General features: G+C 61.8%; 1 protein-coding gene across 1 annotated transcript in view; it reads left to right on the top strand.

Moving 5' to 3' along the window:
* The first annotated feature begins 469 nt into the window (after positions 1 to 469).
* The window catches only part of LOC140689411 (uncharacterized), a 51,228-nt gene continuing 37,606 nt past the window's right edge, over positions 470 to 14,091 (top strand). Inside the window, exons 1-2 of the mRNA XM_072950133.1 lie at positions 470 to 1,300; positions 2,010 to 2,136. Of these exons, the coding sequence (XP_072806234.1) occupies positions 1,275 to 1,300; positions 2,010 to 2,136 (153 nt within the window). The 5' untranslated portion in view covers positions 470 to 1,274. The remainder of the gene's footprint in view (positions 1,301 to 2,009; positions 2,137 to 14,091) is intronic.

The following is a 14,091-nucleotide window of genomic DNA, read 5'->3' as shown; positions in this document are numbered from 1 at the left end:
GTACAGGTCCAGTAGGGTGCAGGCCCAGGCCATGGCAGGCCCAGGAGTGTACAGGCCCAGGAGTGTACAGGCCAGGGCTGTGCAGGCACAGGAGTGTGCAGACAGAGGAAGGTGCAGGCCCAGGCCAGGGCAGGCCCAGGAGTGTACAGGCCCAGGACTGTGCAGGCCAAGGAGTGTGCAGATACGGGGGGGAACAGGCCTAGGAGTGTGCAGGCCCAGGCCAGGGAAGGCCCAGGTCAGGGAAGGTCCAGGAGTGAATAGGCCCATGTTCGTGCAGGCCCAGGAGTGTGCAGGCACAGAAGTGTGCAGTCCCAGGGGTGTGCCAGCACAGGTGGGAACAGGTCTAGGAGTGTGCAGGCCCAGGCCAGGGAAGTCCCAGGCCAGGGAAGGTCCAGGAGTGTACAGGTCCAGGTGTGTGCAGACAGAAGTCTGTGCAGTCCAAGTAGGGTGCAGGACCAGGCCAGGGCAGGCCCAGGAGTGTACAGGCACAGGAGTCTGCAGGACCAGGAGTGTGCAGACACCAGAGTGTGCAGAGACAGGAGTATGAAAGCCCAGGAATGTACAGGCCCAGCGCTGTGCAGGCCCAGGAGTGTGCAGGCCCTGGCGGCCCTGGAGGGCAGGATGCCGTGACCAGGGGAGGCGCTCTGTAGGACTGGGGGCGGAGTGCGGGAGAGCAGGAGAGCAGGTGGTTGGAGAGTCGGTGGTGAGGGCTGGAAAGGGGCAGAGCTGCACCAACCAGGTGTGCGGACCTGAGGGCGTGAGGCTGGGCGGCCTGCCGAGGGTGTTCCTGCAGCAGTGCTGGCCCTGGGTGAGGATGTGGTGGGACCAGGGCTGAGCCAGCGGGGCAGAAGGAGGAGCGGGGAGGAGGGCGCCAGAGGGTGCACAGTGGACCGGTCAGTGGGCATCTGCAGGTTTGGATGCGCTCTGCTGTGTGGGGCTCCAGGCCTCCCTGGGTCTGGGGACGTGGGTGTGATGTGACTCGGAAGGAGGCCGGGTGCGCTTCGGACAGCACCCGCCATCTCTCCCACCCAGGCCCAGTGCTCATGGTCGTGTTGCAGCCTCAGTTTTCCGTCCACTGTCCCAGCAACCCCTTGGTGGTATTCTGAGCAGAGGCAGAGGGCGAGAGTCCTGACTTGGCTTTCCTTCCCTGTGTTTCCGAGGCCACACTCATTCCGCAAGTCGCACGACAGGCCAAGAAATCGGGAGTCGGGGTGTCAGGGTAAAGAATAGTGAGTTTATTTGGAAAGCCAGCTGACCGAGAAGATGGCAGGCTAATGTCCTGGAGAGCCACCTTCTCCGAGTGAGACTTCAGGCTCCTTTTACACTCAAAAGGAGAGGGGTTGTGGGTGGTTGGTGCAAAGTCCTTGGTGCAGGAATTCTTTGTCTTTGCAGTTGTGGGTCAGCTCATGGGGCCCCTGTAAAACCTCTAACAAAACAAATGTTACTTTCTGTTCTGCAGCTTGTTGTGTGTATAGGAGAGCAAAGAGGTTGTATCCTGAAGGATGAGAGCCTTGAGAACAGGCTCTCCTGTCAATTTCAGGCTGAAGGCAACATTGTTTTCCAAACGGTGCAGAGCTGGTAAGACAGCCTGGAAAACAGCAGAGGGTTCAAGGAAAAAGAACAGATCTAATATGCAGTGAGATCTGGTCTTTTCTATTACACCTGCTGCCCCAGCAGGGCTGGCCTCAGGGAGGAAGGGCGCCCCCCAGCCCCCGAGAGCCGCCTGCAGGGGGTGGGGAAGGCAGGGAGGGGGTCTGCCGTGCTGGGGAGGTAAACTAGACATGGCTGATACATGGACAGTGACTGCAAAGTTAGAAAACCCCTGGGTTTTCCCTCTTTAGGGAGGGAGAGGGAGGCTCAGCATAGGTCCTTGAGCTTCCGCGAGAGAAGTGGCTCTGAGCCCAGGTCGGCTGCGGGCGCCTCTGGGGTTGTCACACCTGAGGGGCCCTCTGTGGGCGGGTCCTGTGTTCTTGGCACTGACGTGGATTTTCCTCCTCCTCTTCCCCAAGGGGCGGTAGTGGCTCCGGGGGCAGCTTCCAGCCGATCACGGCCATCCTGCTGTCCTCATGCACGCTGGCCCTGCACGCCAGGCAGCTGGACGTCAGGCTGCAGCTGGACTACGTCTCCGCCTCGCAGGTAAGAGAGCCCCGCTGCTTCCCTGGGGGCCGGCGAGGGGGTCCCTCGGGAGGGGTTTCGGTTGGGGGATCCTGGCTAGACGCCGCAGCCGTGTGAGTGGCACCGCTGGGGTGAAGGAGGCTGGTGCCAGGGACAGGACAGGTCCAGGAGTGTGCAGGCCCAGGAGTGTGCGGGCCCAGGAGTGTGCAGACACTGCAGTGTGCAGGTCCAGGAGAGGGCCGGCGGAATTGGGGGCAGGCCCAGGCTAGGAAAGGCCCAGGAGCGTGCAGGCCCAGGAGCGTGCAGGCCCAAGAGTGTGCAGGGCCAGTAGTGCTCAGGTCCAGGAGTGTGCAGGACAGAGGAGGGTGCATGCCCAGGCCAGGGCAGGCCCAGGAGTGTACAGGCCCAGATTCGTGCCGGCCTAGGTTTGTGCAGGCTCTGGGATGTGCAGCCCCAGGAGTGTGCAGGCCCAGGAGTGTGCAGGCCCAAGTGTGTGCAGACACCAGAGTGTGCAGAGACAGGAATGTGCAGTCGAGCAGTGTACAGGCCCAGGGCTGTGCAGGCCCAGGAGTGTGCAGGCTCTGGATTGTGCAGTCCCAGAAGTTTACAGGCCCAGATTCGTGCCAGCCCAGGTGTGTGCACGCCCTGGAGTGTGCAGTCCTAGAGGTGTGCATACACAAGACGGAACAGGCCCAGGAGCGTGCAGGCCCAAGAGTGTGCAGGGCCAGTAGTGCTCAGGTCCAGGAGTGTGCAGGACAGAGGAGGGTGCAGGCCCAGGCCAGGGCAGGCCCAGGAGTGTACAGGCCCAGATTCGTGCCGGCCTAGGTGTGTGCAGACAGAGGAGTGTGCAGGCACTGTAGGGTGCAGGCCCAGGCCAGGGCAGGACCAGGAGTGTGCAGGCCTAGGGCTGTGCAGTCCCCGGAGTGTGCAGGCCCTAGAGTGTCAGCCCCAGGCGTGTAAAGGCCAAGGTTCGTGCCGGCCCAGGTGTGTGCAGGCCCAGGAGTGTGCAGTTCCAGAGGTGCGCAGTCACAAGACGGAACAGGCCTTGGAGTGTGCAGGCCAAGGAGTGTGCAGACCCAGGACTGTGCATTTCCAGGAGTGTGCAGATACGGGGGTGAGCAGGCAGACGTGTGTACTGGCCCAGGAATGTAGAGGCCCAGGTGTGTGCAGGCTCTGGGATGAACAGGCCTAGGAGTGTGCCGACAGAGGAGTGTGCAGGCACAGGAGGGTGTATTACCAGGAGTGTGCAGGCCCATTAGTGTGCAGACCCAAGCCAGGGCAAGCCCAGGAGTGTACAGGCCCAGGTTCGTGCAGGCCCAGGAGTGTGCAGGCACAGGAGTATGCTGTCCCAGGTGTGTGCCAGCACAGGTGGGAACAGGGCTAGGAGTGTGCAGGCCCAGGCCAGGGAATGCCCAGGCCAGGGAAGGTCCAGGAGTGTACAGGTCCGGGAGTGTGCAGGCCCAGGAGTGTGCAGGCCCAGTACGGTGCAGGCTCAGGCCAGGGCAGGCCCAGGAGTGTACAGGCACATGAGTGTGCAAGCCTAGGAGTGTGTAGACACCAGAGTGTGCAGAGACAGGAGTATGCAAGCCCAGAAGTGTACAGGCCCAGGGCTGTGCAGGCCCAGGAGTGTGCAGACATTGGAGAGTGCAGGCCCAATTGTGTGCAGGTCCAGCAGAGGGCCAGTAAAATTGGGGGCACGCCCAGGGGAAGAAAGGCCCAGGAGTGTGCAGGCCCAGGTGTGTGTAGGCACAAGTGGGAGCAGGCCCAGTAGTGTGAAGGCCCAAGAATGTACAGGTCCAGGAGAGGGCCGGCCAAATTGGGGGCAGGCCCAGGAGAGGGAAGGCCCAGAAGAGTGCAGGCCCAGGAGTGTGCAGACTAGGGATAGTGCGGGCCCAGGAGAAGGCAGGCCCAGGAGTGCGCAGGGCCAGAAGTGTGCAGGCCCAAGAGTGTGCGGGGCCAGTAGTGTTCAGGCCCAGGAGTGTTCAGGACCAGGAGTTTGCAGGCACACAAGTGTGCAGTCCCAGAAGTGTGATGGCACAGGAGGGAGCAGGCCCAGGAGTGTGCAGACCTAGGATAAGGCAGGCCTGAGAGTGTGCAGATACATGAGGGAGCAGGCACAGGCTAGGGCAGGCCAGGAGTGTACAGGTCCAGGAGTGTGCAGGCCCAGGAGTGTGCAGTCCCAGAAGTGTAACGGCGCAGGAGGGAGCAGGCCAGAAGTCTGAAGATCCAGGTGTGTTCAGGCCTAGGATAGGGCAGGCCCAGGAGTGTACATGTCCAGGTTCACTCAGGCCTAGGAGTGCGCAGGTCCAGGAGTGTGTAGGCCCAGGTGTGTGCTGTCCCAGGACTGTGCAGGCCTAGGAGAGGGCAGGCCCGGAGTGTCCAGGCCCTGGAGTGTGCAGGCCCAGGTGTGTGCATGCCCAGGTGTGTGAAGGCACTGGAGGGAGCATACCGAGGAGTGTGCAGGCCCAGGTGTGTGCGGGCACATGTGGGCGCAGGCCCAGTAGTGTGCAAGCCCAAGAGTGTTCAGGTCAAGGACAGGGTCAGCTCAATTGGGGTCAGGCCCAGGAGTGGTAAGCCCAGGAGTGTGCAGGTCCAGGAGTGTGCAGACAAGGGATAGTGTGGGCCCAGGAGAAGGAAGGCCCAGGAGTGTGCAGGGCCAGAAGTGTGCAGGCCCAGGAGTGTGTAGGGCCAGAAGTGTGCAGGCCCAGGAGTGTACAGGCCCATGTGTGTGCAGTCTCTGGAGTTTGCAGGCTCAGGAATGTGCAGGCCCAGTAGTGTCCAGACAGAGGAATGTGCAGGACAAGGAGGGTACAGGCCCAGGCCAGGGCAGGCCCAGAAGTGTACAGGCCCAGGAGTGTGCAGGCCCAGGAGTGTGCAGAAACTGGAGTGTGCAGAGACAGGAGTGTGCAGGCCCAGCAGTGTGCAGGCAGAGGAGTGTGCAGATCCAGCAGTATACCAGGCCCAGGTGTGTTCAGGCCCAACATTGTGCAGATCCTAGAGTGTGTAGGCCAATGAGAGTGCAGTTCCTGGAGTGTGCGGGCCCAGTAGTGTGTCGGCCCAGGCCAGGGAAGGCCCAGGAGTGTACAGGCCCAGGTCCTTGCCGGCCCTGGAGTGTGCAGGCCCAGAGGTGTGCAGACACAAGACGGAACAGGCCCAGGAGTGTGCAGGCCCAGGAGTGTGCAGGCCCAAGAGTGTGCATGTCCAGGTGAGGGCCGGCCCAGCAGTGTGCAGACAGAGGAATGTATAGGCCCAGTAGGGTGCAGGCCCAGGCCAGGGCAGGCCCAGGAGTGTACAGGCCCAGGAGTGTACAGACCAGGGCTGTGCAGGCGCAGGAGTGTGCAGACAGAGGAAGGTGCAGGCCCAGGCCAGGGCAGGCCCAGGAGTGTACAGGCCCAGGTTCTTGCCGCACCAGGAGAGGGCAGGCCCTGGAGTGTGCATTCCCAGGAGTGTGTAGTTATAATAGGTAGCAGGAGCAGGATTGTGTAGGCCCAGGAGTGTTCAGGCATAGGTGTGTGCAGGCCCAGGTTCGTGCAGGCCCAGGTGTGCGCAGGTCCAGCAGTGTGCAGGCCTGGGTGTGTGCAGTCGCAAGAGTGTGCAGGCCCAGGAGAGGGCAGGCCCAAGAGTGTGCAGACAAAGGAGTCAGCAGGCCCTGGAATGTGCAGGCCCAGGAGTGTGCAGACAGAGGAGTGTGCAGGCCCAGTAGGGTGCAGGCCCAGGCCAGGGCAGACCCAGGAGTGTACAGGCCCAGGTTCTTGCCGGCACAGTTGTGTGCAGGCCCTGGAGTGTGCAGTCCCAGAGCTGTGCAGACACAAGACGGAACAGGCCCAGGAGTGTGCTGGCCAAGGAGTGTGCAGACCCAGGACTGTGCAGTCCCAGGAGTGTGCAGACACGGGGGGGAGCAGGACACGAGTGTACTGACCCAGGAGTGTAGAGGCCCAGGAGTATGCAGGCCCTGGAGTGTGCAGACAGAGGAGTGTGCAGGCACTTTAGGGAGCAGGCCCAGGCCAGGGCAGGACCAGGAGTGTACAGGCCTAGGGCTGTGCAGTCCCAGGAGTGTGTAGACCCTGGAGTGTGCAGCCCCAGGCGTGTAAAGGCCCAGGTTCGTCCCGGCTCAGGTGTGTGCAGGCCCTGGAGTGTGCAGTCACAGAGGTGTGCAGACACAAGACGGAACAGGCCTTGGAGGGTGCAGGCCAAGGAGTGTGCTGACCCAGGACTGTGCAGTCCCGTGAGTGTGCAGATACGGGGGGGAGCAGGCAGACGAGTGTACTGGCCCAGGAATGCAGAGGCCCAGGTGTGTGCAGGCTCTGGGATGCGTAGCCCCAAGAGTGTGCAGGCCCAGGAGTGTGCAGGCACAGGAGTGTGCTGTCCCAGGAGTATGCCAGCACAGGTGGGAACAGGCCTAGGAGTGTGGAGGCCCAGGGCAGGGAAGGCCAAGGCCAGGGAAGGATCAGGAGTGTGCAGACAGATGAGTGTGCAGGCCCAGTAGGGTGCAGGCCCTGGCCAGGGCAGGCCCAGGGGTGTACCGGCCCAGGTTCGTGCTGACCCAGTTGTGTGCAGGCTCTGGAGTGTGCAGTCCCAGAGGTGTGCAGAAACAAGAAGGAACAGGCCCAGGGCTGTGCAGGCCCAGGAGTGTGCAGACAAGGGATAGTGTGGGCCCAGGAGAAGGAAGGCCCAGGAGTGTGCAGGGCCAGAAGTGTGCAGGCCCAGAAGTGTACAGGACCATGTATGTGCAGTCGCTGGAGTTTGCAGGCTCAGGAATGTGCAGGCACAGTAGTGTGCAGACAGAGGAATGTGCAGGACAAGGAGGGTACAGGCTCAGGCCAGGGCAGGCCCAGAAGTGTACAGGCCCAGGAGTGTGCCGACACAGGTGTGAACAGGCCAAGGATTGTGCAGACCTGGTAGTGTGCAGGGCCAGGAGTGTGCAGACGAGGGATTGTGCGGGCCCAGGCCAGGGCAGGCCCAGGAGTGAGCAGGCCCAATTGTGTGCATGTCCAGGAGTGTACAGTCCTAGATTCGTGCCGGCCCAGGTGTGTGCAGGCCCTGGAGTGTGCAATTTCAGAAGTTTGCAGACACAAGACGGACCAGGCCCACGAGTGTGCATACCCAGGACTGTGCAGTCCCAGGAGTGTGCAGACATGGGGTGGAACAGGCACTCGAGTGGACTGGCCCAGGAGTGTAGAGGCCCAGTTGTGTGCAGGCTCTGGGAAGAGCAGGCCCAGGAGTGTGCAGGTCCAAGAGTGTGCAGGTCCAGGAGTGTGCAGACACCAGAGTGTGCAGAGACAGGAGTGTGCAGCCCCAGGAGTGTACAGGCCTTGGGCTCTGCAGGCCTAGGAGTGTGCTGACCCTGGAGTGTGCATTCTCAGGAGTGTACATGCCCAGGTTCGTGCCGGCCCAGGTGTGTGCAGACAGAGGAGTGTGCAGGCACTGTAGGGTGCAGGCCCAGGCCAGGGCAGGACCAGGAGTGTGCAGGCCTAGGGCTGTGCAGTCCCCGGAGTGTGCAGGCCCTAGAGTGTCAGCCCCAGGCGTGTAAAGGCCAAGGTTCGTGCCGGCCCATGTGTGTGCAGGCCCTGGGGTGTGCAGTCCCACGAGTGTGCATACCCAGGACTGTGCAGTCCCAGGAGTGTGCAGACATAGGGTGGAACAGGCACTCGAGTGTACTGGCCCAGGAGTGTAGAGGCCCAGGTGTGTGCATGCTCTGGGAAGAGCAGGCCCAGGAGTGTGCATGTCCAAGAGTGTGCAGGTCCAGGAGTGTGCAGACACCAGAGTGTGCAGAGACAGGGGTGTGCAGCCCCAGGTGTGTACACGCCTAGGGCTCTGCAGGCCTAGGAGTGTGCTGACCCTGGAGGGTGCAGTCCCAGGAGTGTACATGCCCAGGTTCGTGCCGGCCCAGGTGTGGGCAGGCCCTGGAGTGTGCAGACAGAGGAGTGTGCAGGCACTGTAGGGTGCAGGCCCAGGCCAGGGCAGGACCAGGAGTGTACAGGCCTAGGGCTGTGCAGTCCCAGGAGTATGCAGGCCCTGGAGTGTGCTGACACCAGTGTGTGCAGGGACAGGAGCGTGCAGCCGAGCAGTGTACAGGTCCAGGGCTGTGCAGGCCCAGGAGTGTGCAAGCCCTGGAGTGTGCAGTCCCAGGAGTGTACAGGCCCAGGTTGATGCCGGCCCAGTTGTGTGCACGCCCTGGAGTGTGCAGTCCCAGAGGTGTGCATACATAAAGCGGAATAGGTCTAGGAGTGTGCGGCCAAGGTGTGTGCAGACCCAGGACTGTGCATTCTAAGGAGTGTGCAGACACGGGGTGGAGCAGGCACTCGAATGTACAGGCCCAGGTGTGTAGAGGCCCTGGCGTGTGCAGGCTCTGGGATGAGCAGACCCAGGAGTGTACCGACAGAGGAGTGTGCAGGCACAGGAGGGTGTATTCCCAGGAGTGTGCAGGCCCATTAGTGTGCAGGCCCGGGCCTTAGCAGGCCCAGGGCTGTACAGGCCCAGGTTCGTACAGGCCCAGGAGTATGCAGGGAGAGGATTGTGCTGTCCCAGGATTGTGCCAGCACAGGTGGGAACAGGCCTAGGAGTGTGCAGGCCCAGGCCAGGGAAGGCCAAGGCAAGGGAAGGTCCAGAAGTGTGCAGACAGAGGAGTGTGCATGCCCAGTAGGGTGCAGGCCCTGGCCAGGGCAGGCCCAGGGGTGTACCGGCCGAGGATCTTGCTGAACCAGGTGTGTGCAGGCCCTGGAGTGTGCAGTCCCAGAGGTGTGCAGACACAAGAAGGAACAGGTCTAGAAGTGTTCAGGCCATGGAGTGTGCAGACCCAGTACTGTGCAGTCTCAGGAGTGTGCAGACACGGGGTGGAGCAGGCACTCGAGTGTACTGGCCCAGGAGTGTAGAGGCCCAGATGTGTGGAGGCCCAGGTGTGCGCGGCCCTGGAGTGTGCAGGCCCAGAGGTGTAGAGACACAAGCCGGAACAGGCCCAGGAGTGTGCAGGCTTAGGAGTGTGCAGTCCCAAGAGTGTGCAGGTCCAGGAGAGGGCCGGCCCAGCAGTGTGCAGAGAGAGGAGTGTTCAGGCCCAGTAGGGTGCAGGCCCAGGCCAGGGCAGGCCCAGGAGTGTACAGGCACAGGAGTGTGCAGGCCCAGGTGTGTTTAGACTTCAGAGTGTGCAGAGACAGGAGTATGCAAGCCCAGTAGTGTACAGGCCCAGGGCTGTGCAGGCCCAGGAGTGTGCAGACAGAGGAGGGTGCAGGCCCAAGGGTTTGCAGGTCCAGGAGAGGGCCAGTAAAATTCTGGGCAGGCCCAGGAGAGGAAAGGCCCAGGGCTGTGCAGGCCCAAGAGTGTGCAGACAGAGGAGGGTGCAGGCCAAGCCAAGGCAGGCCCAGGAGTGTACCGGCCAATGTTCGTGCCGGCCCAGGTGTGTGTAGGCCCTGGAGTGTGCAGTCCCAGAAGTGTGCAGACACAAGACGGAACAGGCCTAGGAGTGTGCAGGCCAAGGAGTGTGCAGACCCAGGACTGTGCAGTCTCAGGTGTGTGCAGACACGGGGTGAAGCAAGCACTCGAGTGTACTGGCCCAGGAGTGTAGAGGCCCAGATGTGTGGAGGCCCAGGTGTGTGCAGGCCCTGGAGTGTGCAGGCCCAGAAGTGTGCAGACACAAGACGGAACTGGGCCAGAAGTGTGCGGGCCCAGGAGTGTGCAGAAATTGCCGAGTGCAGGTCCAGGAGAGGGCCGGCGGAATTGGGGGCAGGCCCAGGCTAGGAAAGGCCCAGGAGCGTGCAGGCCCAGGAATGTGCAGGCCCAAGAGTGTGCAGGGCCAGTAGTGCTCAGGACCAGGGGTGTGCAGGACAGAGGAGGGTGCAGGCCCAGGCCAGGGCAGGCCCAGTAGTGTACAGGCCCAGATTCGTGCTGGCCCAGGTGTGTGCAGGCCCTGGAGTGTGCAGTCCCAGAAGTGTGCAGACACAAGACAGAACAGGCCCAGGAGTGTGCAGGCCCAAGAGTGTGCAGACCCAGGACTGTGCAGTGTCAGGAGTGTACAGACACGGGGTGGAACAGGCACTCGAGTGTACTGGCCCAGGAGTGTAGAGGCCCAGGTGTGTGCAGGCTCTGGGGTGAGCAGGCCCAGGAGTGTGCATGGATAGGTGGGAGCAGGCCGACGAGTGTGCAGGCACGGAGGGAACAGGCCAGGAGTGTGCAGGCCAAAGAGAGTGCAGGGCCAACAGCGGGCAGGCCCAGGAGTGTGCAGGCCCAGGATTGTGCAGGCTCAAGATTGTGCAGGTCCAGGAGTGTGCAGGCCCAGGATTGTGCAGGCTCAAGATTGGGCAGGTCCAGGAGTGTGCAGGCCCAGGATTGTGCAGGCTCAAGATTGGGCAGGTCCAGGAGTGTGCAGGACAGAGGAGGGTGCAGGCCAATGCCAGGACAGGCCCAGGGGTGTACAGGCCCAGATTCGTGCCGGCCCAGGTGTGTGCAGGCCCTGGAGTGTGCAGGCCCAGAAGTGTGCCAGACACAAGACGGTACAGGCCCAGGAGTGTGCAGGCCAAGGAACGTGCAGACCCAGGACTGTGCAGCCCCAGGAGTGTGCAGACACTGGGGGGAGCAGGCAGACAATTGTACTGGCCCAGGAATATAGAGGGCCAGGTGTATGCAGGCTCTGGGATGCGCAGACCCAGTAGTGTGCAGGCCCAGGAGTGTGCAGACACAGGAGTCAGCAGACCCTGGAGTGTGCAGGCCCAGGCCAGGGCAGGCACAGGAGTGTACAGGCACAGGAGTGTGCCGGCCCAGGAGTGTGCAGACACCAGAGAGTGCAGAGACAGGAGTTTGCAGCCCCAGGAGTGTACAGGCACAGGAGTGTACAGGCCCAAGTGTGTGCAGACACCTGAGAGTGCAGAGACAGAAGTGTGCAGCCCCAGGAGTGTACAGACCCAGGGCTGTGCAGGTCCTGGAGTGTGCATTCCCAAAGGTGTGCAGACACAAGACGGAACAGGCCTAGGAGTGTGCAGGCCAAGGAGTGTGCAGACCCAGGACTGTGCATTCTCAGGAGTGTGCAGACACGGGGTGGTGCAGGCACTCAAGTGTACTGGCTCAGGAGTATAGAGGACCAGGTGTGTACAGGCTCTGGGATGAGCAGGCCCAGGAGTGTGCAGGCCCAGGAATGTGCCGACAGAGGAGTGTGCAGGCACAGGAGGGTGCATTCCCAGGTGTGTGCAGGCCCTGGCCAGGGCAGGCCCAGGAATGAAGAGGCCCAGGTTCGTGCAGGCCCAGGAGTGTGCAGGCACAGGAGTGTGCAGTCCCAGGGGTGTGCCAGCACAGGTGGGAACAGGCCTAGGAGTGTGCAGGCCCAGGCCAGGGAAGGCCCAGGCCAGGGAAGGTCCAGGAGTGTACAGGTCCAGGAGTGTGCAGACAGAGGAGTGTGCAGGCCAAGTAGGGTGCAGGACGAGGCCAGGGCAGGCCCAGGAGTGTACAGGCACAGGAGTGTGCAGGCCCAGGTGTGTGCAGACACCAGAGTGTGCAGAGACAGGAGTATTCAAGCCCAGGAATGTACAGGCCTAGGGCTGTGCAGGCCCAGGAGTGTGCTGGCCCTGGAGTGTGCAGTCCCAGGAATGTACAGGCCAGGTTCGTGCCGACCCAGGTGTGTGCACGCCCTGGAGTGTGCAGTCCCAGAGGTGTGCATACACAAGCTGGAATAGGTCTAGGAGTGTGTAGGCCAAGGTGTGTGCAGACCCAGGACTGTGCATTCTATGGAGTGTGGAGACACGGGGTGGAGCAGGCACTCGAGTGTACTGGCCCAGGAGTGTAGAGGCCCAGGTGTGTGCAGGCTCTGGGATGAGCAGGCCCAGGAGTGTGCAGGCCCAGGAGTGTGCCGACAGAGGAGTGTGCAGGCACAGGAGGGTGTATTCCCAGGAGTGTGCAGGCCCAGGCCAGGGCAGGCCCAGGAGTGTACAGGCCCAGGTTCGTACAGGCCCAGGAGTGTGCATGCCGTGAAGTGTGTAGGTACAATAGGAAGCAGGAGCAGGATTGTGTAGGTGAAGGTGTGTACAGGCGTAGGTGTGTGCAGGCCCAGGAGTGTGCAGTCCCAGGAGTGTGCCGGCACAGGTGGGATCAGGCCTAGGTGTGTGCAGGCCCAGGACAGGGAAGGTCCAGGAGTGTGCAGGTCCAGGAGTGTGCATGCCGTGAAGTGTGTAGGTACAATAGGAAGCAGGAGCAGGATTGTGTAGGCCAAGGTGTGTACAGGCGTAGGTGTGTGCAGGCCCAGGAGTGTGCAGTCCCAGGAGTGTGCCGGCACACGTGCCGGCACGAAGGAGGCTGGGAGCCCCCTGACCATGTGCCCTGTCTCCTGGGTGGCCAAGGCTGCCTGGCTGCCGTTAATTTGCTCAGTTTTTCAGGTAATGAGATGAAAGTGAGGCTTCCAGACAGAGGGGGCATTGAGCCGGGGGAGAATGGCTGCTTCCTTCTGGGCCTGGAGGGGCAGCCCACCCCCCAGCCTTGCCCACTCCTCTGCTGCCCTCTCACTGCCCACCCAGCCCAGGAGCCCTGTGGCCACCCAGCAAAGGGGGTCCTGCGAGCCTCTGCCGAGCACTGTGGGCCCCAGGACTCCTTGCGAACAGTCCCCCATTGCGGTTACGTTAGTCTGAATAACATTCGTTAGGTGTCAGCTGTGAGTGGGACGCACGTTAAAGGCCCAACGATGACAACAGAAGTAGCAGTCACCACTTGCTGAGTGTCTCTCCGTGGTGGTTGCGCGGCCAAGCTCAGGTGGCGGTCTGGGACCAGGAACAGGGCTCGTCTGTGATAAGGGCCAGGCACCCTGTGTCAGGATCCGAGGTCAGTGTGTGATGAAATTCAAGGCTCAGTGTGTGACCAGGGTCATGTCTAGGTCTGAGGGTCAGTCTGTCCTCTGAGCCGGTGGCCCCCTGCCTGGCCTCTCCACCCCCTCCTCCCACCACGTCCTCACCACCTGGGTCACCAAGGTAACCAGCCTTGAAATAATGGGTGTTTCAGCAGCTGAGGCCTTACTTGAATTTATCCTGAAAGACTCAGTTCTGCAGCAGTTGCCAGGGAAACTAAGGGGCATCCTGTCTCTCCCACCCACTGCCAGTTTCCACGTGAGTCAGGCTTCCACTTGACACCTGGGCTGGGGCAGCAAAGGGGGATGGGCAGAACGTGCCCACCCTGGCCCTGCTAGCAGTCCTGTCTCCTGGACCCCAGGCCTCTGTGCTTTTGTCTCAGTGTGATGGGATGGGATGGGATGGCTCAGCAGGGGAGCCCACTGAGGTATAGAGTGCCAGGCGGGGGCCCCTGTGGTCGGTTTTGGCAGGCAGGCTTAGTCTGGGGCCAGCGAGCGGAGCACTTGGAATCTGATCCTGGATTTGATCCCAGCTCCTCTCCTTGTCAGCCTGGTGGATAACTTGGTGTCTCTGTCTGCATCTGCCAAATGGGTGTGGTCATGGGGCTGTTGAGGTCATCCGAGCAAAGTGGTAGTGATGAAGGCCCCCTGGGCAGCCTCGGCTGTCATATCTTCAGAGCTGCTCCCCTGCCCTGTGCCGAGGGCATGGAGGCATTCCTGGGGCTCCCTGCCTTCCCCCGGGCTCTGGTCTGCTTCCCATCTCCTCCACCCTGGCCCCCAGGGTCTTTCCACAACATTCCCAGTTCAGAGTGAAGTCCTGTTTGTGCAGTATCCTTGAGACCCTGGTTTCACCTGTCTTCTGAGACTTGGGCCTCCACACCATCTCCAGGGCAGACCTTCCTCTTTGAGCCTCAGGTGTCTCTGCTGTAGGTGGGTGAACGTTTGGTTCCTGGGTGGACTGAGACTCAAGGCTTCTGTGTACTGAGGTTACCAGCACAGAGCAGGTGCAGGGGGTAGTCGGGACTCCCTTGCCCAGGTTTATACCCAGAGAGCCAACCTTGGGGGGAGCAATCTTCCTTGAAGATTGTGGGGCCCAGTCCAACTCAGCCTCCTGCTTCCCAATTGGGGAAGCAGGGCGTCGCTTCAGGTGGGCAGGCTCATGT

The sequence above is a fragment of the Vicugna pacos genome, chromosome 26, assembly GCF_048564905.1.
Source record: "Vicugna pacos chromosome 26, VicPac4, whole genome shotgun sequence".
Classification (NCBI taxonomy): domain Eukaryota; kingdom Metazoa; phylum Chordata; class Mammalia; order Artiodactyla; family Camelidae; genus Vicugna; species Vicugna pacos.
Note: the sequence above shows the minus strand (reverse complement) of the source record. Positions and strands in the feature narration are given on the sequence as shown.